This window comes from Passer domesticus, chromosome 1 (assembly GCF_036417665.1).
Source record: "Passer domesticus isolate bPasDom1 chromosome 1, bPasDom1.hap1, whole genome shotgun sequence".
NCBI classification, from domain to species: Eukaryota; Metazoa; Chordata; class Aves; order Passeriformes; family Passeridae; genus Passer; species Passer domesticus.
The window spans coordinates 13871088-13893783 of record NC_087474.1 but is presented as its reverse complement, the minus strand read 5'-3'; the positions used below and the strand labels follow the sequence as shown (position 1 = coordinate 13893783).

Below are 22696 nucleotides of genomic sequence, written 5' to 3'. Positions count from 1 at the left end.
AATGAAGCAGTAGAAAAGGCTAAAGGTGTTATGAGCTTGTTTTCTCTGGTTCATGGCTTGACCTGAGAACAGGGTTCCTGGAATGTCTTCCATAAGTTAACCATCTGATCATTACAGAAGGTCCTGAGTTTCTTTTCTTTTTTTATCCCCACAATGTCCCATCATCCATCCCCAGCACATGCTTATCAGAGATGCTCTGAGGCTCAGGAACCAACTGAAACAGTCAGAAATTATCCAGAGTTAAAAACATACAGATTTTCCACCACCAAGTTAAAAAGGCTTGGAGATGTTTCCTTCAGAAGACAGACCAGAAAGATTCATACCCTCCAGAAAAAAAAAAAAGGAGATAAATATAACAGAACAATGCAAAACCAAATGTAAAAGTAAAGGTACTTCCAACATTTCTGGTTGCACCACACCAACAGGCTGTAGCCCAGAGTAAAGGAAGATGCTTTACTTAAGGAAACCAGAATAAAGGACATGCTTTTTTTCACGTTGGCTGTTAACCTCCATCCTACAAAGTATCACCAAGTCCAACAATTTAACAGGCTTAAAAATTTGTTTTACATTTTTATACATGGGTGTTCACATTCACAGGTCAATTGAATTGGTACAAAAAGTGTTGGCCATCCTGCTGCAAGGATTTTACTGTCTCACAAGCTTTGGAATAACCTCACCAGCATATTCTGGTGTGGCAGTTCTTTTTTACTCAAATGTGCTTCCCATGAGCAATTAATTTCTGTTTCTCTTCCTTTTTGGCTTGGCTTGCACTTTAAAAGTTACTTTCATCTGACATACATCTTATATTTCTAGCCATAAAATCTATGAATGCTATTTATATAATGCTTTTCTTGTGGGCTACCACATTTGTTTTCAGTCTTTCCAGTTACAAGCCTAAAACCAAGAATAAAGTCGTTGGGGGAGATAGAAGCCATACTTGCATGCAGTTTGAATGAAAAAATAAAAAGTAACAAGTGAACACTCAGAAGAATTGCTAAAAGGAGTAGCTTAAACTGTATTCCAACGAAAATATTTTAATGGGTTTTTACTTTTGAAGGCACAATTGTATTTGATTAATGTTGTTTCCATGGAGTATCTGGGACTCAGTATTACACTCATTCAAGTGTGTTCATTTCTCTCAAGCAATAGCCAGAATTAAAACTACAATGGTTTAGATACTTGTTAAATTTGAAATACTTGTTTGTTTATGTTATTATTGCAAAATTGCTGTGTCTTCAAAATTGGCTGTGTATGCATGATTACATCATTTGTGTAATGGAAAATTTTGTCATTAGTGAAGTATAGACCTCCTGGCTGTGGGTCTTAAACAACTGCATGTTTAAGACTTGATGTCTTATTCCTAAAGAACTTCACCTGACCATAGATTATTTGGATAACTTCGTTAGCTGGTAATGTCCATCATGTGGCAATCTTGTAATTGTTCTGTACAAAGCAATGAGCAAAGATAAAATCTAACTTAGAGAAGGCAGTGGAAGGGATACCTGCACACTGGGCCTCCTTCTGAGCCAGGGGAAGATAAGCCAAACTTCTACTCCTGCTCCAGCAGAGAGCTGAAAGCCATCCTGCACCTTCTTCTTCTCCCTGCCTCCTCCCCCTGCTCCTCACGGCACCCTTGGCTGCTCCTACACCACTAGCAGTTGGTAGGAGGTGATGCTGTATGTGTCGTCTGCCTTCACATGCAAAGCACCAAAAGAGATGTTGAAGTGTGAAAAAATGCTTCTTATATTTGTTTTAATTTTTTTCTCATCAATTTATGAAGCACCTGTAGGTAGCTTTCAGAATTTCACAGTGTCATGCACACTGCTGAGAAATGGCAATTCTTGGAAACCATGGTCAAATCATCTGTGAAAAACCCTGATACACCTGTAATTTCTGTCTTCCAAATAACTTTGGAGGATTCTCATTAATTAGTTTTTTTCTCTGTTGTGAGAGGGATGGGCTTCAGTCCTAAGCACAGCAAACATTTGGTGCAGGGAGGTATTAGTGGCTAGTTACAGACCTTAATGCTGGTGTTTCTTCTTTCAGTCATTGAAGGAGTGCAGAAGAATATTCTTTGAATGTTGCGGTTAATTCTTTAATGAGCAGAAAACAGCAATTATGTACAGTGTATTAGAAATATATCACATATCTCAGGCACAAACTAATGTGGCTTTAACAGTGCTGAGATGGGAAAAAACATTTGAATCTGAGAAAATGAAGGTGAAAGTATTACAGGTGGTACTTTGGAGATGTGTTATGATTTCTCAGTGGAGAAACACTTTGGAGAAATGTTATGATTTTACATTTAAACAAGATCCTTCAAAGTAATTCTGAACAGTATTATGAGAGCAAGAAAGCTGAACAGAGAGTTAGAAGTATAAGAAGCTAAGGCAAAATAGATTTGGAAATACTACCTAGCAGAAAGCTTAAAGCTTACAGCTATGACCAGGAAAACAGGAAAACTCATTAAAATTTTGATAAGTGGAGTGTGGACTTCCATGCCTTAGAAAGAGAACATTAGATTTTAAAGACTGGAGCAGAAACATTTCTGACAGATTGAATCCATGCACTGATACTTTGTATGAATATTTATGTAGTCCAGGCCCTGCAGTAACTGTATATATCCTGAGTTCTGTTAGCTTGTATAATTCAAGTCAAACGGTAGTAACTGATTCTCAGCAGGCTTAAGTAAATCCTGACACGGTCCTCTAGACTCATTGCAGTTGGATCATTAAAGTGAAATGCAGTGCGTCAGCCACAGTCTTTCTAGAACATCATCTTCAAGGGACTTACTTAAACAGAGCTGAAAAGCCATGTGAACTAGGAAAAGACAGCTGACAAACCCAGGAATGGGGGTCAGGTGCTAATCAGGAGAAATTCAGGTGGAGACCTCACTGCAGAGCCCAGGGGGAGGCAGGAAGCAGCTCACCCTGAGCGGGGTGGGAGCAGTATCTGCTGAGAGGTAAAATCTGCAGCTTAACCAAATGCTTCTCCCAGGGGAACTGTTGAATTAGAGTATGTGGAAGTAATTTACATGATCTTATTTCAATTTGTCTTCTATTAAAGGAGGACAGGGAGTGGAACAGGAAGGGTTGATAATTTGGACAGCATATCTCATAGCAGAGAGTTCAGACTTTTATCCAGCAACCTGCATAGCCACAGGTTCTTCAGATCTGCAGGCATGTCTCACAGCAGGGTCATCATCCTGTGTTTTATCTATCCCTGCTTCTCCAGCACAGTTCTCAGCCCCCAGTTGTTGTGTCTGTGCTCAGGAAGAGCCCTAACACCCAGTGAGCATCTGCTCCCCGTGCTGCCAAGCACAGCAGGCCAGAGCCAGGTCCGGAGTTCCCCCACGCTTTCACACCTGAGGAGTGATCCACACCTGCTGGTGGGCAGCCTCTTTGTCCCTGGAGTCCATGAACAGCTCTGGTCATGAGTTTATGAAAATGCTTGCTCCAGTTACCAAAAATCTGCAGTGCATCCCAGTGGTGGTAGAATATCTTTTTGCCAAGTGAGCTCTACTTCAAAAGGAGCTGCTAGGTTTTTCTAATAAACAAGTTGTTTGAACAGAAAAATCCCTGGTTCCTCTGTTTTATGTTTGTAATTAAGCTGTTTCAACTTTAAAAGTGCATGCAATTTTTGTCCTTAAAAACACACATTTATGGATTTATAGTTTGTGGTAAAATTACAGATCTTGCACATATGTGTCATGTATTATACTACATATATTTACATGTCTGTCTTAGCTTTTGCTTTTTTTTTTAAACTAGTGTAGCAATAAAGACAAAAACAATTTAGAACTTAACAATAAATGCTCTCACAAGGCAAAATATAACAAAAATAATCACAGAGCTTCAGTGCAAATGGTGAATAGGTTTGGTGTTGTGTACTTGGGAAACCCCTCCATATTTTATTTTTGTGGTTTAGTTTCTCACATTTATTTTGCAAATTAATTGTGACCAAGAGTACCTTTATTGTCACTAAGCTACCTTCTCTTGAGCAGTCCTGTGGCATCATTATATAGAGGGATCCAAGGCCAACAGTAAGCCCTGGAAGCATGTAAATGGAAAAATCAAGTCAACCGATTAAAGTTTAAACAGGTTTCTATAGACTTCAATGTTTTTCTATCCTGCATGAAGTATTCTGTGGGTAGTGGGCTTGGGCTTTTTCCCTGATGGTTTTGCTGTCACAAGTAGAACTAGCATTCATCCTGGAACTTCCTACTAACATGTCAGTGTGAACTTCACCTGAATTTAGGAGAAGGGGCAACTATATTTTGAGTTTGTTTGGTTTCTTTCTCTTTACTGTATCAGATTTATTCAGAAGAAATGTGTGCCTCAGTTTTTACCTGATTTGTAATTTGTTTCCTTTTTCCATACCACCTTTGGTCTCTTACAATTATGGTTGATTCTCTTTGGGTTTGTATGGTATTTTCTCTGTTACAATGTGAAAATAGAAGGTGTTTCTGCAAGATGCTGTCCTATACAGTAATTAAGACTTCTTTCTTACAGAGACATGTGACGCAGTCCAGCGGTAATCGAAAATTCAAGTGCACTGAATGTGGAAAAGCTTTTAAATATAAACATCACCTAAAGGAGCACCTACGAATCCACAGTGGTAAATAAATCAAGCATTGAATTGAGTGCTAATGTTGCCAATTCTGCTCTTTATAACTTTGATGAAATAGCAGTCTTGTAAGTCTAAGTTTGAAATACTAGTGTTTTCCTTATATTTTTCCCTCTGGAATACTGCAGGCACTGACTGCAGCCTTCAGCTCTCTGCAGGGAATATGTAGAAAAACTCAAGAGGATTTACAGTTGCAACTTAATCTCTTACAATTAAGGAAATTTGACTTGTCACAGAAGAAATGGGGACATCTTTCTGGTCCTTTGCACTTGTCTGTTTTTCTTCAATGTTTGCAGATCATTCAATGTGTTACAAGCCTTGCTATAGAATTTTAATTGATAATAATCAGGACATAAGAACTGAGTGTTCCTCCTGCAGCTGTAATTGACATCATTCAAGATTTGTCATATTGAAGTAGACTCAGGACACAATTTATTAGATAAGTTATAAGAAATGCTTTATAAGAAGTTAGAAGTTAGTGGTGATACTACTTTAATGAAGTTCAATGAAATCTGTAATTGTCAAATAGAGAAATACTGGAACACATGATCATGTAGGGTCCATCCTATATCTAGTGGATCACAAACTTATTAAAGGAGCCTTGGCTCCTTTAATACTCTTTAATACTCTTACTGTTCAATTCACTAGATAAGATTTTTTTTTTTCCCCCTAGGATTCTTTGAGAGGTTATTATGATGTATTTGTTCTGGTAATTATTGTTTGATGAAGTTGCACTGTAACCTGGTTAACTGTTGCATATTCCTTTTCTCTTTTCTTTTTGTTATTTTTTCTTCTGTTTAGGAGAGAAGCCATATGAGTGCCCAAACTGCAAGAAACGTTTTTCCCATTCTGGTTCATACAGTTCACACATAAGCAGTAAGAAGTGTATTGGTTTGATGCCCGTGAATGGTCGAGCCCGGTCAGGGCTCAAGATGTCTCAGTGCTCCTCCCCTTCCCTTTCTGCATCACCAGGTAGCCCAGCAAGACCACAGATACGACAAAAGATAGAAAATAAACCCTTGCAAGAGCAGCTTCCTCTTAACCAAATTAAAACTGAACCTGTGGATTATGAATTCAAGCCCATAGTGGTTGCTTCAGGAATTAATTGTTCAAACCCTTTGCAAAATGGGGTTTTTAGTGGTGGTAGCCCATTGCAGGCAACCAGTTCTCCTCAGGGTGTGGTGCAAGCTGTTGTTCTACCAACAGTAGGTCTGGTGTCTCCCATAAGCATCAATTTAAGTGACATTCAAAATGTACTAAAAGTGGCAGTGGATGGTAATGTAATAAGGCAAGTACTGGAAAACAATCATGCTAACCTTGCATCCAAAGAACAAGAAACAATCAACAATGCATCTATACAACAAGCTGGCCATTCCCTCATTTCAGCTATCAGTCTTCCTTTGGTTGACCAAGATGGGACAACCAAAATTATCATCAACTACAGCTTGGAGCAGCCAAGTCAACTTCAGGTTGTTCCACAAAATCTAAAAAAAGAAAACTCTGTTCCTGCAAATAGTTGCAAAAATGAGAAATTACCACAAGATCTCACAGTGAAGTCTGAGAAAGATAAGAACTTTGAAGGAGAGACCAACGATAGCACTTGTCTTCTTTGTGATGACTGTCCAGGAGATCTTAATGCACTTCAAGAATTAAAGCACTATGAAACAAAAAGCCCTCCTCAGCTTCCCCAGCCCAGTGGAACAGAAGCTGAGAAATCTGAGTCCCCTGTCCCATCAGAAACCGGGGAGAACAACTTGTCTCCTGGTCAGCCACCTTTAAAGAACCTTCTGTCGCTCCTAAAAGCGTATTATGCATTAAATGCACAACCAAGCGCAGAAGAGCTTTCAAAAATAGCAGATTCTGTAAACCTACCACTGGATGTGGTAAAAAAGTGGTTTGAAAAAATGCAAGCTGGACAAATTTCTGTGCAGTCTTCTGGACCATCTTCTCCTGAACAAGTTAAAGTAAGCAGTCCCGCAGAAAACGATGATCAAGCAGCAACTTCAAATGTGAGTGAACCCCAGAACAGCACAAATAACTCACAAAATCCTGTCAGTACAACAAAATCTCAGACTTTACCAGGGGCTTCAGCTCTGAATGGTTCACACAATAGCACGCCATCTGCATCACCACTAAACCTTTCTTCATCAAGAAATTCACAGGGTTACACGTACACGGCAGAGGGTGTACAAGAAGAGCCACAAATAGAACCTCTTGACCTTTCACTACCAAAGCAACATGGAGAACTGTTGGAAAGATCTACCATAACTAGTGTTTACCAGAACAGTGTTTATTCTGTCCAAGAAGAACCTTTGAACTTAACTTGTGCAAAAAAAGAACCACAAAAGGACAACAGTGTTACAGACTCTGATCCTATTGTAAATGTTATCCCACCAAGTGCCAATCCCATAAATATTGCTATACCTACAGTCACTGCCCAGTTACCTACAATTGTTGCCATTGCTGACCAGAACAGTGTTCCCTGCTTGAGAGCTCTCGCTGCCAATAAGCAAACCATTTTGATTCCACAGGTGGCTTATACATACTCTACAACAGTTAGTCCTGCAGTTCATGAGACACCACCAAAACAGACCCAAGCCAATGGAAATCAGGTACTTCGGTCCCCATATTCCTACATGATGTACGTATGATGTATTCAATCTGTATCTGTGCTGAACTAACAGAAAGCTATCCAGGTGAACTAAATAAAAATATAAACACAAGCTATCAGGCTTATTTGACTTGATTGTAAACAGGTAATAGATATTACTGTTGTGCCCTCTGCAAAGCTAGTTAGCTCAGGCAGTTTGAGTCCAGACTAATGGAAACTGTTGTGCATGGACAACTCAGTTATTCTCCATATTTAGTCTTCTAGGACATTAGTGCTCACTATTTTAAAGACTATCTAGTGCTCCTGATCAAAAAGCAAAATAAAAACATGGCTTTTGTCTTTTGCTCTGCATCTCCTCTTTCCCTGTATTCAGGAAATAAACTCTTTGGAACTTTTGATTACTCCTTTCGTGCTACTCTGCTTCCTTAGTTTGCAGAGTACTGAATTCATCCTACACTGTAATGTCACTTTAAACAAAATGCAGATATATTCTCAATTGAAAGTCAGGGAGATATTTATCTCCATCTGCCATTCCTGTATCCTGGCTTGTTACTCCCTGGGTACATGCAGATGTGATCTAATGATTTGGGTCAGTCCTCCTGAGAATCACCTGTGAACATTAAGGTAGGGACAGGGCAGAACAGAAAAGTGGCTGGGTGTTTCTACTTAAGTCTTAGAAATTGGTGGTCTAGCATTTTATTCAGGGTTCTGTATTGCCAGAGATTGAGGAGCCTTGAAGAGTTACAAGGCTGCTTATGTTAAAAGTTTGAGGCTAACCTGTACATGCTGCTGATGTCAGTAGAAAACACTGTGCTTTTACAGGGAAGCTTTAGCACTTAAATTGCTTAGAAATACACAACAATTATATTTTGAAAATATTTACTAATGACAGTATTTGAAGTCCCCTAAATTTTGGGTTAAAGAGTACTTGTGGTAGTTTCATGAGGAAGAGGGTAGTCAAATATGCACATTTGAATGGTAATTTAAATAGCTTTTTTGTGAAAACTTCAGCAAAAAGGCTTTTAACTTCATAAAATCTGTGAGGCAGCAAAAGGTAGGTGACCAGCATTATCTGAAAAATGCAGTTAAGTGGCAAATTTGCTCTTCCCACTTACTGAAGTGCTTTACAGGTCTGTAATATTGCATTTATTTTATGGGCCCTAAAATACGGCATGCCAGCATAGCTTAGACCTGGCCAACAGTCATATTTGGATGTGATTAAAACCAGTCCCAGTGAGGAAATCTGCATCTGGATGATGGCAAGGACTGCAAAGCAGAACAATGCAGTAAAGGACTTTTTTTTTACTGTGGAAGTCTAAACAATTTTGTTTGGCTTTTTATGGAATTGAATGGGAAGCTTCAGTTTATGTGGGTTACTTCTTTTATTGGAGTTAACTGATTTTTGTAATTTTTCTGAAGGATGAAAGGCAAGACACTAGCTCAGAAGGAATATCCAATTTAGAAGATCAAAATGATTCTGATTCAACACCCCCAAAGAAAAAAATGAGAAAGACAGAAAATGGGATGTATGCATGTGATTTATGTGACAAAATATTCCAGAAGAGCAGCTCGTTATTGAGACATAAGTATGAACACACAGGTATGTACTGGGAAAAGACTTTTCTGATTGTTACTTCTTTGGTAACATGTAACTGATAATCTCAACTGGAATCCCATTCTCAGGCAGTGTAAAGAAGTGCAGCAGTCCTTACTGCCTGTGCTAAGCTTTCTTTAGAAACCCCTGGTTTTGTATATTTGTTTGACAGAACAGCAATTCTGTCTTTCTTTAAATTTGTTAGACCTAAACCCTAAATAGAAAAAGGGGAGTTTTTGCATTTGGCTTGTGGATAATCATCTGTGAGCTGCCTATAAATAAGGATATGTTACTTCTATTTTTTTCTTCTTGCCTGGTTATAAATTTTGAAAAAATTAATAATAAAAACTGGGGGGAAAAGGGATTGTGTATGTATTTGATGCTATGCATGAAAAACAGCGTGCCTATCTGGCATGAAGGATTTTCCAACTGAGCTACATTTATAATGCCCTGAAGTTAACAGCTTCAGCTATTCATTAGACATAGAATCTAACTGCTAATGAACACCCTTTTGGCTTTGATTTTTATTTGTAATTTCTCATAGTTGTTCCTTTTGGCTCTGGTTCTGGTATCTTTAAGATTTTTAAAATACCTCTTGCTCTCTTATTTCTTCTGAGATGTCTTAAAGTAAGAATTGGGGTTTTTTTATTGATTAGGTGCCAAATATATATTGAGTTTTGTATTATAGATTCCTTTCTTACTGGCTCTGTTATCTTCTCTTTCCCCACATCCATAAAATAAACTCTTTAGAACTTCTGGCTACTCCCTTCATGCTGCTCTACTTTCTTGGTTCACAGAGTAGCTGAATTATTATGTTAATTATATTTCTGCATATTAACATTTTAGTGTAATCTCACATATAAAATTAAAAGCATAACAAATTCTTTTTTGTCTTGGTCAATTTTCTCAAGTTATATTCATTAAGGGTATCTAATTTCATACCTATCCTGTCCTGAGCCTCTTTTAACTCCTCCTTTTCCTAGCAGAATTGTTCTTCCCCTGCCAGTTTTAACTTCAGTGTAACATTCAAAGCATAGAATCATTTAGGTTGGAAAAGACCTTTAAGATCATTGACTGCAGCCACTCACCCAGCACTGCCAAGTGCACTGGTAAACCATGTCCCAAAAGTGCCACATCTGCTTGTCTTTTAAATACCTCATGGGATGGTGACTCAGCCACTTCCCTGGGCGTCCAGTGCTTGACAACCCTTTTGGTGAAAAAACTTTTCCTAATTTCCTGATTAGGACTTTCCCTAATTTCCAATCTAAACCTCCCCTTAGAGGCACAACTTGAGGCCATTTCCTCTTGTCCTATCACTTTTTTCTTGGGAAGAGATCCCAGCATCTGCCTTGTTGCTTGTTTGGCATGAGATGACATGGATGTGCTGATCATTAGTGTAGTGTGACCAGAAACCTGACGTCTTACTGTCTTTGTCTTTTGTGTCTGAGCTAAGACTGCAAAGTCATTTTGTGTAACAACTTTAAATGTTAAAATCAAACTAATGCTGCTAGGCTCCTGATACATTTATAAGAGACTCTAAAAACAAGGCAGTAGCTGGAAAAAAGCAGAAAGACACTGAGTGAAACAGATTTTTTTCATGTCAATGCATGCGTAGTCAGCAAGTTTTGTACATAAAGCATTCAGCCTAGATTTTGGAATTATTTTCATTTTACTTGTATCATGGAAGGACTTGGTACACCGAAACCAATGTAAAAGCTTAGCTAATTTTAAATTGCCATCAATATAGAAAAGTTAAAATGGTTTCAGTTGAAAATAGTTTATGCAAGAAAAATGTCTCATTTTCTAATTTATATTTGCACTTTTTTGTGCTAAAAGTCATATATGAGAATCTCTTTATCCTCCTATGATGAGTTTTCCTAAAAAAGTTACAAATTACTGTAGTGATTGTGGCAATATATAATATATAGTATAGTGTATAATACTGTAGTTTGTATTAATACAATAATATATTTTAGTATGAAAATTTGGAAAGTTGATAAGATTTAAAGTAGAGATGCAATTGGTTCTCTTGCATTGAGATTTGATTTAACAGTGTTATGTTAACATTTATACTTGCACCTTCATCCTTTGGGCTCAGGAGAGAAAAGTTGATAATGCATGGAGTAGAACATCTTGTTATATAAAATTTAATCAATGTTAATATGATCACCAACAGCATTTTATAATGAAAACAGCAGCGTACATTTTTAAGACTTCAGCTACAAGATGCCCAATTGTTTGTGCTTCGTTTTACAGGTAAAAGACCTCACGAGTGTGGAATCTGTACAAAAGCATTTAAACACAAACACCATTTGATTGAACACATGCGACTGCATTCTGGGGAAAAGCCCTACCAATGTGACAAGTGCGGAAAGAGGTTTTCACACTCGGGCTCTTACTCTCAGCACATGAACCATCGCTACTCCTACTGCAAACGGGAGCCGGAGGAGCGCGACAGCGCCGAGCCCGAGGAGATGGGGCCCGAGGCGCTGGGCCCCGAGCACGCCGCGGTCAGAGCCTCCCCCTCGCAGATCGACTCGGATGAGAGGGAGAGCCTCACCAGGGAGGAGGAGGAATACAGTGAAAAGGAGGAAGAGGAGGATGAAGAAAAAGACATAGAGGGACTTCAGGAAGAAAAAGAATGTAGGGAACTACAAGAAGTGGGGGATGCAGAAGAAGTAGCAGCGGTAGAAGAGGAAGAAGGGAAAACTGAAGGTGACAAGAATGATGAAGTTGTAAATCAAGCAAGCAATGCAGAACCAGAGGTTATACAAAATAATGGGCAGGTGTCAGAAGAAAATAATGAATAAAGCTTACATGCTAGGTTTTTTTCTATAAGGAAAAAAAAATTGGTAATGAAGTTCCTTCTATATTATACATGCTTTTCATGGAAACGCAGTAGCCTGCATACTGTGATTTCTGTTCACTACTGTGTAAAAAAATATATATATAAAAAAAAAAGAAAAGAAAAAAAAAAAGAAATCCAGGTGTGCCTGAACCTCAAACTTAGTAATTTTTCACACAGTTTTCAAAGTTAGGAACAAGTTTATAACATGAAGCAGATTAGAAAAATACAGTGACTCTGGAAGCAAAGATTTAACAGGTTGTAGGAAACCTGATTATTAGACAAGCATCTGGCATCGTTTGTTTTATCAGTATTAATTTTCATTCTTGAGTTGATTAATTTTTAAACTGTACAATTGGGAGAGATTTATATGAATTTTTTTTGTTGTTTTTATGGTAAAACATTTCCTAAATCCGCTTCAGTATTTTCTTATGTTTTACAATGTGAGAACTTCTGCACTACAAAATTCCCTTTTGCAGAGACATGTAATGCAGTTGCAAACAGTGCTTGGCTACCTTTGTAAATTCAACCTAGAAGGTAGCAGTTTATGACATTAGATGTTGTAGTAGAGCATATTATCATTTAAAGTGTATTGTTAGCCTTAAGGAAGAAGATGATAGAAGAACTGAAGTTTCTTACTCATGTGGTTAAAAGTGTAGTTGAGAAGATTGTCGTTGAGTTCTGATTGCAGGGACTAACAGTGTTAATACTGGTAAGGACAGGAAAGTTGTCAAAAACAGTGTTTGTAATTGTGTTTTGAGTATGTAGTAACAATATGAAGGATATGATATGAAGCTTTGTATCTCCTTTGGCCTTATGCAAGACCTATGTGCTGTAAGTGCCATTTATCAGTATTACAAAGGCTCTAAGCAGCCTTTATCCAATGTGTGGCCTACAATAACTAGCATTTGTTGATTTGTATCAAACTTCTAAACTATTCATGGGGAAAAAACACTCAGCCATCAGAGAAGTAAGAACACTGGTATATTTCATTATTTAATTATTTGGTGGTATTTTGGGTTAATACCTGACTTGCAGAATTTCTCTACAATAATTACAAGGGAAATTTTCTAATCTGCTTTATTGCTTTATTGGTTTACTTTAATTTCAGACACATACATGACATGTTATCTGGCTCATAAGTATTTTCAAATGTTAGTTATTATGGACCCCATTTATTAACAATGTTAGCTGATTTTTACCTATCAGTATTATTTTATTTCTTTTAGTTTATAGATCTGTGCAACATTTTGTACTGTATGTCTTCAAACCTGGCAGTATTAATACCCTTCTTACTGACATATGTACCTTTTTAGTTTTAGAAAACTTTTATATTTATGTGTCTTATTTTTATATTTCTTTATTTATTACACAGTGTAGTGTATAATACTGTAGTTTGTATTAATACAATAATATATTTTAGTATGAAAATTTGGAAAGTTGATAAGATTTAAAGTAGAGATGCAATCGGTTCTCTTGCATTGAGATTTGATTTAACAGTGTTATGTTAACATTTATACTTGCCTTGGACTGTAGAACAGAAGAATTAAAATGGGAATGTATTAATTTTACAATTGCAATCAATTCATTTTACCTTTACCCAGTTTTTAATATAAAGCTCTTAAATTTTGAAATTCACTGTGTGACTAATAGCATGATGCTCTGCAGTTTTATTAAGAGATTAGTCTAACCATAAAACTCTCATTTCCTTAGTAAGCCAAATTAGAATAATCTTATAAAACAGTGTTGGGAACAATGTTTAACATTTTTGTGCCAATTTGTTCCTGTATTCATGTATGTATGTTACAAATCTGAAACTTCATTTTTAAGTTCCTTGTTACATCATGGTCATTTTCTAGTTTTTTACCAGACTCCCCATCTCACAATAAAATGCGTCAACAAGTCTGACTTGCTGTCATTATTCTGGTAATGTAGAAAGTGCATTTAAATTATTTCCATGAGAAGTTGCTGAGACACAGCACGTGCTTCAGTCACAGTCCTGGGTTTCAGTGGTACATAGGGAGCATGGAAGTGAAAGAAGGGTTTGAACTGTGTGCAGGCACAGGGATTGCTGCATTCGTTCATTAATTTATCAGTGTTGGGAGAACAACTGAGTTTTCAAAATGAACCATGTGGGTTGTTCTTTTGGGTCATTTTATTTTGCTGTAACCTATCTAATATACTGTTCAATGCTATTTTTCAGTAAGACTGCTTTTAAATGAAATAAGTCTACAACTGTTTTCTTGACTTAGCAATAAGTTAATTGTCCATAGAAAGGCTGATGTACCTATTGCTGTTGAACTTCCCAAAGATACAATGCCAACATTGCAGATACATAATTTCAGTAATGTAAGTATAAAGGCTTGAAAATTGTAATATATATGCATGGTTACAATGTTTTGCCATTCAAGCAAAATTTACGGACTCTTCTTTAAGCAAAGTTCTCTTCTTTAGGTGATCCCTAAAATGGAATTTCATTTGTTAATATGGGGGGTGGGGGGGTTCACGAACATCATTTAAGTTACTTTATATTCACATACCTAAGTTTTGGGTATTTCTCAATTTTATTATCTCAGCATTAATACCTACAGAGGATTTCTCCCATATAGTAATAATTTTACTTCTTGTGCATTTTGCTGTACAATATACGAATGCTGCACTTTTAAGTAAACTTCTACCTTCATAGTATCATTGAGCTAAATATGTGAAAGCTGTTTTGAAGAAACCAACCATTTATGTTGCATTAATAATATTGTCTTGTAATTATTATAATAGCAGGATTAATCAGGTGGTTCAGAATTTCTCACAGGTAGAACTGTCTCTGCTGTCTTTTAGGTAATGAAACACACTTTCTTGAAACTATTTTAAGATTTTCATATTTTTCATATTCCAAGTTGTCTGTGGTAAAAAACCCAATGAGACATTTGTTGAAATGGGAAAATTTTGTTGTTTTTAGCAGTAGAACAGAGAATTTTGGTAAACCTAAGGTTTCTCATGTAAGTGAGAGCTGAATGTAGAAGGCCAGTAATTTGTATAGAAAGTAAAGTCCAAGCAACTTTTACTCAGGAAATGTCATTGTTTTGGAGGAAAAAATTTACATTCATTACTTACACTACGTTATTAACATTTTTATCTTCAAAATGGACTGGTGCATTGAGTTTTGCATCTGTTAAGGTCAGCAATGTCTTTGGTGTTTGTGACTTTGTAATATCCTCTGTTGTCTGTTTGAAAAACACAGAAACTGTGGTGTGTCTTCATTTAGTTGAGCAAACTCATGTGGAAGCCAGAGGTGCTTAGAGGATGCAGGTGCCGTTCCCAGCCCCAGCAGTGAGATTCCAGCAGTGAGGAAGCTCTGTGTGTGTGGAGATGCCTGGGCAGCTGTGACGGAGCCCAAACCCAGGGGAGCAGCAGCAGCCCAGCTGCGGCCATGTGGGTGTTGTGATTTTGTGACCTCTCTCTAAATTAATGGCAAAGCAGTTTCAAGGACAGTAAGTTTCCCACATTTAAAAAAAAAAATGGGGAAAGCAAAAGCATAAAGCCTTTGGTTCTGTCTTTTAAGGATAAATGAAGGTTGGGAAAGAGCAGCAAACATGAGCTGTGTCGTTTTAATGAAACTCCACTGTGCTGTGACCTGTTCTCCAGTCACAAGATGAAAAGTCCATCAGCTGCCCTGTGTGCCCAAGCTGATGTCTGCACCTGCTTCTTCTTCAGGCTCCCCATGCATCCCTCATCTTGGCTCAGCACTCAGGGAGCAGGCTGGCAGAAAGTGTTCTTGGAATTCAGCGTGGGACAGCCCTGCTGTGCCTGGGGCACTGGTTTTGCTTCTGCTACTGACCTGTCTCCAGAATGTAATGAACCGCCGCCTCAAAATCAGTTGTAGTTGCAAATTGTGGCAGTTGTATTTCCTCTTCTATCAAATAATGTGAGAATTGGGAAAATATTGTAGACTAGTATAGGAATATTGTTACAGAAGTAGATACTAAATTTTGGCCCTGGGATGGGAAATACCCCTAGGAGGTCCTGAGCCAATAGCAAAAGAAAGAGGGACTTAAGGCTACAGAGAAAACTTTGAGGAGAGAAAGCAGAGAAGATACATTGAAAGAAGAAAACATTGAAGATACATTGAGGAGGAGAGAAAAGAGAGAATAGGTTGAAGATACATTGAGGAAGAGTAACTGCTCTTTCTCTTTCAATAGTACTCCTATGGCATCCCAGTGGTGATTTTGGTGGCCATGTGTGTAATCAATAGCAGAGCAATGTTCAGCAATGTTGTATGATGAGCTTGAAAGTTTTTTTTTAACATATTATATTGAATTCCAAATAGATTAATGGATTCTAGAAAAAGAAATTAAAATGTTTTGTTACTTGGGGTAATCTTGGAGTTGCAATGTGTTTCAGTAAATACCTTAAATGTTAGTAGAATAATGCACTATGGCATACCAACCCAAAACATAACATATTTATCCTAAAAGGCACTGCTGTTCAGACTCAGTAAAAATTGCTTGAGCTGCCAACAAGTGTTGTACTCACACTCTTGAGTGAAATTATTATAATGCAATTATTGCTGGTAAACCCAAAGTCTGTGCAAGCAGCACTTTACTCATGTCTGTGCTGGCACAGAGTACCTGGAATGGTGGTGGCCACCAGACTGAGTGGCAGTTTGAAAGCAAAGCTATTTCCAAGATAGAAAATATGACACTACTAAAAGCTCAGTTTTTGCCACAGCAAAATGCTACACTGGGGCTTTTATCATCAAAGCAGTGAAAGATCAGGACATGACACTCCAAACCAACACAGAAGTCTATAACAGAGAAATGAAAATACTTTTCAGAGTGCAGAAGACCATTAGAGGTGAAGGCAATGGTGTGAGGATGAGAAAAGTCCATTTTGGTCCTGGATGCTGTGAAGATAGGTGATGGAGGAGGAGAGAGAAAAGAGCTTAATCTGCACTGTGCTGAGCACTTCTTCAAAGTGGGTTCTTTCTAATTTGTTTACTACCAAGGTGTGAGTCTGCACACAGTTCTCTGCTTGGATAGAGGTTTTGATGTGTGTTTTGCAGTTCACAATCTGGTGCTTTAAAAAGTACTTTTTAAATCTTTCCTTAACAGAATAGGTTGTTTAATTGTTGCTACAATAATCTCTAAAATTTATCTGGGAAATTCATTATTAGAGTATCTTTCAAGTCTGTGCTTTGTCATTTATTGTTCATATTTTCTTGAACAGTTGTTATAATGATATTTGCACAATCTGATTATCAAAAAAAAAAAAAAAATCCACAAAAGAATGTAATGACCAAATTAACTCTCACAAGTGACCAAAAATTTACTACTTTCGTTTTATCCCTCTGCTCTTTCATGGCCTCTGGTTACTATCTGTCACACAGTCATCTTATTTGTGTATGTCATGCCTATGATACACATTGTATATATGTTGTCTCTAGGGAGAACAATATATTGTTATATATTCACTGCTTCACAAAAAGTAATCTGCTTTTTAAAAAACTAATTAAAAAATAAACTGGTAGTTTGGACTAAACATGAAATGTGCTGATGAAAGGAGCAGTTTTGTGGCAGAGCTTGTCCTAGTAACTTACCAATTATGAAAGTCTTGTAGTATTAACCTATTAAATTAGGTAAAGTTCTCTGGGGCCTTACCTCTACACTGGCACATACCCTAAAAGATCTTTAAAAATCATGAGAACAGTGGCAAGTAATCTTTAGAATACATATTTGAGAATGCCATTTTGGTCTTTCCTTTGGTTGTCTAGTGAGCCTCAAGTCCTCTGATTCTGCCTTTAGATTTTTGACATTTCTTTACTGGGGACTGTCCTTGAGTTTTGCTCATCATTGTGTAAACTAGGGTTTGTGTAATGATCAAAATATTTATATTCTGTGTTAATTCAGGAATAAAGGGGATAAATTATTAAATGCAAAAAAACCCTGAAACATGCCTACGTTAACTTTGTGTCCTTCCTGCTGAGCTTCTGTTCTTCTGCCTGGAAATCCTGCTCACTTTTAGCTTTGGGCCCAAAGAAGGACCAGTCTTACAGCACATAGGATGACTGGGTCCTATTCCCATCTCTTACCCTTCAACAGCTCTCTCTTTAGCCAAATTCTGCATGGATATCATCAGATCTCTTGAATTCTGTGAAACTTTCTCTACATTTTTAATGACAGGTAAGCTATTGCAAATATATAGAGGGAGCATTTTGCTCTTTCAGTGTGCAAAAATAAAATCTGCTGAGCCAAATCATTCAAGAAATAAGTTTATTGGAAAATCATGTGAAATACTGAAAAAAACAAGGGCTCCCAACAGGTTTGCAAGTTCCTGTACTCAAAAAGGGTACTTGGAATCCTACTCCCTTCTCAAATCTGATGAATCCAATAATGGGTCAACATCTCTGTGGACAGTCGTTCTCAACTTCTTTTTGCCCTGGATGAGTGTAATGCTCTCACTGGTCCTCTGAAACCAGGAGCTGAGCTAAGACTTGTACAGACTCCGAGTCGTGATCAGAAAAGGCACAACTCCATTGTTGGAGTGAGGGGGAGGAAGGTTTGACCCTTCTGGGAGTTGGAGTGTGTTGTGCTGCCAGCAGCACTTTTTGTGAGCTGCTGCCCTGCTGGCTGGGCAGTGTTTGCAGTGGCCACAGTGACCAGGGCAAATGGTCTCAGCTGAGGATGCAGAGAAAAGAGGGGCTTCCATCAAGCTAAGCTGCCTAAGCTGACCTCAAGTCAGCTTTTCTTCCCCAGTTTAGACAGCTCCAAGGAATGCCTCAGGCACGAGCCAGCAGTCATGCTGTGGAGGAGCTGCTGGCTTACTTTGCTCAAGCCCAGAGAAAAGCTGCCCCTCAGCCTGTAAATTACAAATTCTTGAGAGTAGTGACTTGTGTTCCACAAAACATGGTATTGTCTTTAAAATCCTACTTTTATCTTTTAATCTACCTTCTTATTGACATTCTAGTCTCTCGGACAATCTGAAGCTTAGGGAGAGGCACTCTATAAACCAAGAAACAAGGAATTCTGCCATTTACATTTATGATGAGTGCTACCACCATTTCTATATCTTTTCCAACTGTGATTATAAGGTGAATTTTCTTGTCTTAGGAGGAAAAAAAACCATAAGAAATAATTGGTGAATGGTAATTGAACAGGGTTATTCAGACAAAGTTGGGAACAGAACTGAGGACTCTAACACAGGGAAGCCTTCTGTCTTACTTTGACATGCAGTTTATTCTGAAGGACAGTGGCAAACAGAACATTTCTGTGATTTTCAGCAGCCCAGGAGAGCTCAACCATTAGCAGCTACACCACTTGACAAATTTATCCTCTTACTCTGTGGTCAGAGGCCGATTCTTCAGCCCAACGAACAGTCTCAGACTTTGTACACAATTAAATTGTCATATGTGGCGTCAACAGATGCCAAAAAAAAAAAAAAAAAAAGGGCTGATGGGACTTTTGGCTAGGTTTTGGTTGCCACCAGCAATTTACTTCCAGAAATGTTCCCAGAAATCCCTGGTGTTTGGGCCTTGTTGGTCCCTGCACAGGCTGGTTCTGGAATTGCTGCTGTACATGAAGTGGTGAGGATCTGTCAGTCTGGAAAGAGCCCAGGTTTCTGAGGGGAAAGAATAAAAGCTTTGCTGCTTCTTTATAGCTCCTGCTGGCCCAATACATCATTTTGTTCCTTGTGGGTTTTTGGTGAAGGTCACCTGTTAGGGACATGTGTTTTGGCTCCCCCAGTAGAGGCTCCACCTGCAATCCTCAGCGGAGAGGAGTGGAGAGGAAAAAACACCTCAGTGCAGCAAATTGCATGTATATTTAAAAATATAAATTGTTCCATCCTTCTTTACAGAAATTGCTCATCACATGATTACTGAGGTCAGTAAAACCATTGTAGGATCTGCTATTTCACATTTGCTACTAAAGTGTTCTGACTTTTCAACATTAAGGAGGAACTTAATTTCTATTTTACTGTAGCTTCTTACTTAATCTAGTTCTTATTGCTTCACCATTTACAGTACTGTGCTGCTTAATCTCTGATAGTGGAAATACATTTAATTCACTGAAATCTGAATCTGTTCAGCTCACCACATGTAAAATTAATTGAAAATAGCTGGAAATTTTGATGTAAAAAATTATGCACATATTTTGTCACAAGAACCATCTAGAGGTCAAAGACCATTTGTGTTCCTTGGTTTTTAAACTGTATTTTCAAAACTGCTATTCAAGTCCATCTTCTGCTTCTCCTGCTACCCACTTCTGTCAGTTTTGCCCCATAGACCAAATCCCCCCCAACACTTGTGCATTCCTTGTTGCTGCTGTGGGTAAATAAGGTTCTCGTGCTGTGGCCATGTTCCAGTGCCTCTGCTGCTGGAAGAGCCAGCACTTGGAAACACTAGAACAGGAGGCAGCCTGGCTGCATTGTTGCAGTAGAACTGCTTCAAACAGACCATTGCACCATGGTCTAGTCAGAGAGTTCCTTCTAAGCACAAATTTTCAATTCCTCTGGGATGTCTCAAGGTGTTAACACCCTTGTATTTCACAAATTAGCCTTTCCTGTAATCCACTACATGAGCTCTCTCCTGTAGCTTCTGAAACGCATTTTGCCCATCTTTCTTCTCAGATTTATAGACATATTTTTCCTGACATTCCTGAGTATTCTGAGTGCATGTTGATATCCAATTCTCCTTGTGGAAAGCATTCTTTTCTCCCCCAAAAGGTGCATATTACTATCAGTGTCGTGCAGCTCATGGAGATGCTCTGCTGAATGACCAGCAGAGGAGTGGAAGAATGCTGCTGTGTGATCTCTGAGGTGCTCTGAATTTAGCAAATTGTATATTTCTCAGCCAAATAAAAGGCAGAAATAAATAAAATAACCTTGTGAAATACCATTCCCTTGCTATAAATACCTCGTAACCACCTACTCTGGTTTTTGGCCTTGATCTCCTAAGCAGTGGTATTTGTGAGTTTGTGCTCTTCTCTCATCTTACATTTTGACCTGGTGATTACGCCTGGCCAATTTTGGCAGGAAGGTGATGTGTCAAAGATATGAAATCTTTGTGTGACTTCTGAAACTTGGCTTCCTAGGGCAGAGGACCAGAGAAATGTCCTTGCTAGGCAAAGGCAGCTATTACTGCATCCCTTACAGTGCAGTTCTGAACTGCACCTAGCATTGCACTGCTTGTCCAGCCAAGAGAGGTAGGAAAGGTGAGAGTGGGTTTCATTCATTCAGTCACCCTCTTGTTTATGCTGTTATTTGAAAGGACAAAAGGTAAAAGAAAAGAAACAAACACACAAGCACAAGTATGAATGTCTAATTAGTGATTTACTATTGCACTGCCTTTAGACAGGAGACTTGAATTATGGTGCTAACTACAGTGTCTGGCCATTATCCATATGGGACACTGCCAACAGGATTGATACCTTCATCTCCACCACTGGCTAAGAGTTATGTTTATTTGCCCATTCTCCAGCCAAACAAATACAGGATTCTGTCATGCAAAGTAGAACTAACCCAACAATGGAGTCTTTGTCTTCCAGGGGGGCCAGAATGAGAGTGCTGCCTTCAAACCTCCTCGTTTCAATGGAAAATGTGAGTGCAAGTTTCATGTGTCCTTCATGAGTGCTGTAACATGGGCATAATTATGAATTATCTTGTTATTCCCACACCAGTGTGCAGTTCAGTCCAAATGTTTTATGTGGGTTTGAGCCTTTCTTGCTATTCTCCCAAAAAAAAATACATGTGAAGGAAGAGATGGTCCGTGGGCTCTAATGGGTTAATCAGCATGCTGGTGCTCGTGCACTTCTGGGAATGCCAGAAGCAGATGTTTAAACCTCCTGAGAACTGTATTTCCAAACTTCAAGTCTGCAATTCAGCAACCATGGCAGTCAGTATTAGTAAATGTTGATGCTGCTGCTGGAGGGGAGAATCCAGCACCCTCTCATCCTCTGCCTTTTCCCAGTACAGCCCCATCAGGACTGATCCTTGACAGATTGACAAGTAACCAGCCATTTTTCCTGAATTATTTTTCAGCTGAATCAGTTCCCCAAGTAGCACCAAACAAGAGAAAGGAATTTTGGGTGGTGGATTTTCTCCTTTTAAACTGGTGCAAAGCAGGCACTGAGTAAGTTCTGAAATGTTCTTCACTTAAATTTAAAGCTGGTTTCCCAAAAAGAAACAAGCTGTACAGTTTATTAGTCCAAGACACATATCCCAATATCAGTGTTGAGAAATAATTTAGGGAAGATCCTCTCATTGTAGTCAGCAGCAGTAAGAGCTCCTAGTTAAACGCAGACTGCTGGGTTTGCTCTGCTCTTAGTCCTTCACTGACATTGGGTACTCTGAAACGTAAGCAAGCAGTGTCGTGTAAATGAACTCCTTTGTTCCCTGTATGTGTAACTTCCAGCTACTGCTAAAAACTTGTTTTGTGACGAAAGATTGTTTTTGTTTTGAGCTAAGAACTTCTTCCTGTGCTGTTTGACTTAAAATAGTTCTTCCCCACTCTCCCACTGCTTTTTCTGTGCTTTGCCTGCTGCTGCTTTTGCTAAAACTACAAAGTAGGCCCTGGATTACAGGTATTCCACTTTTCTGGGTTTTCTCTATTCATCACTGGGTTTCTGTATGTTCTGATAGGTACCAGAGTGAAGCCAAGAACAATGTTGCTTAAGATTGGACTGAAGACAAAAAACGGAAGTAAATTACAAAGGTGAGCCCAGTAAGAGTGGGCTGCTGGCAGCATGTCTGCAAATGCAGAAGTGGGCTGCTGAGTTATTGTCAGAGCTAGAAGATGTCCTTTGCCCTATTCTGTCAACCCCTCTTTTTTGCTTTCAAGCTGCTTCAAGAGCAGAGGGCACAATTAGCCCCATTAGTCATTAAGCAGATTCAAAATCTGAATGGGTTGGATTTTCCCTTGCTTTTAAATGAGGCACTGGCAGCAGGACTTCATCGCACTGGGGCTGGAAGCTGGACACAAGAAAAACTTGAGGGCCTGACCGTGAAATAATGTCCAAGCATCTCTGTTGGG

At 38.5% G+C, this 22696-nt stretch overlaps 1 protein-coding gene across 8 annotated transcripts in view; it reads left to right on the top strand.

Annotated features, from left to right (window-relative positions):
- ZEB1 (zinc finger E-box binding homeobox 1) overlaps positions 1-13584 on the top strand; it is a 121157-nt gene extending 107573 nt beyond the window's left edge. For 5 of the 8 annotated variants that reach the window (XM_064400868.1, XM_064400781.1, XM_064400914.1 and 2 more), the window contains 4 exons: positions 4497-4617; positions 5428-7238; positions 8657-8837; positions 11088-13584. In XM_064400868.1, coding sequence (XP_064256938.1) covers positions 4497-4617; positions 5428-7238; positions 8657-8837; positions 11088-11641 — 2667 coding nt within the window. In that variant the 3' untranslated portion in view covers positions 11642-13584. The remainder of the gene's footprint in view (positions 1-4496; positions 4618-5427; positions 7239-8656; positions 8838-11087) is intronic. The other 3 variants (XM_064400805.1, XM_064401075.1, XM_064400956.1) reach the window with 1 other exon arrangement.
- Positions 13585-22696: the final 9112 nt, after the last annotated feature.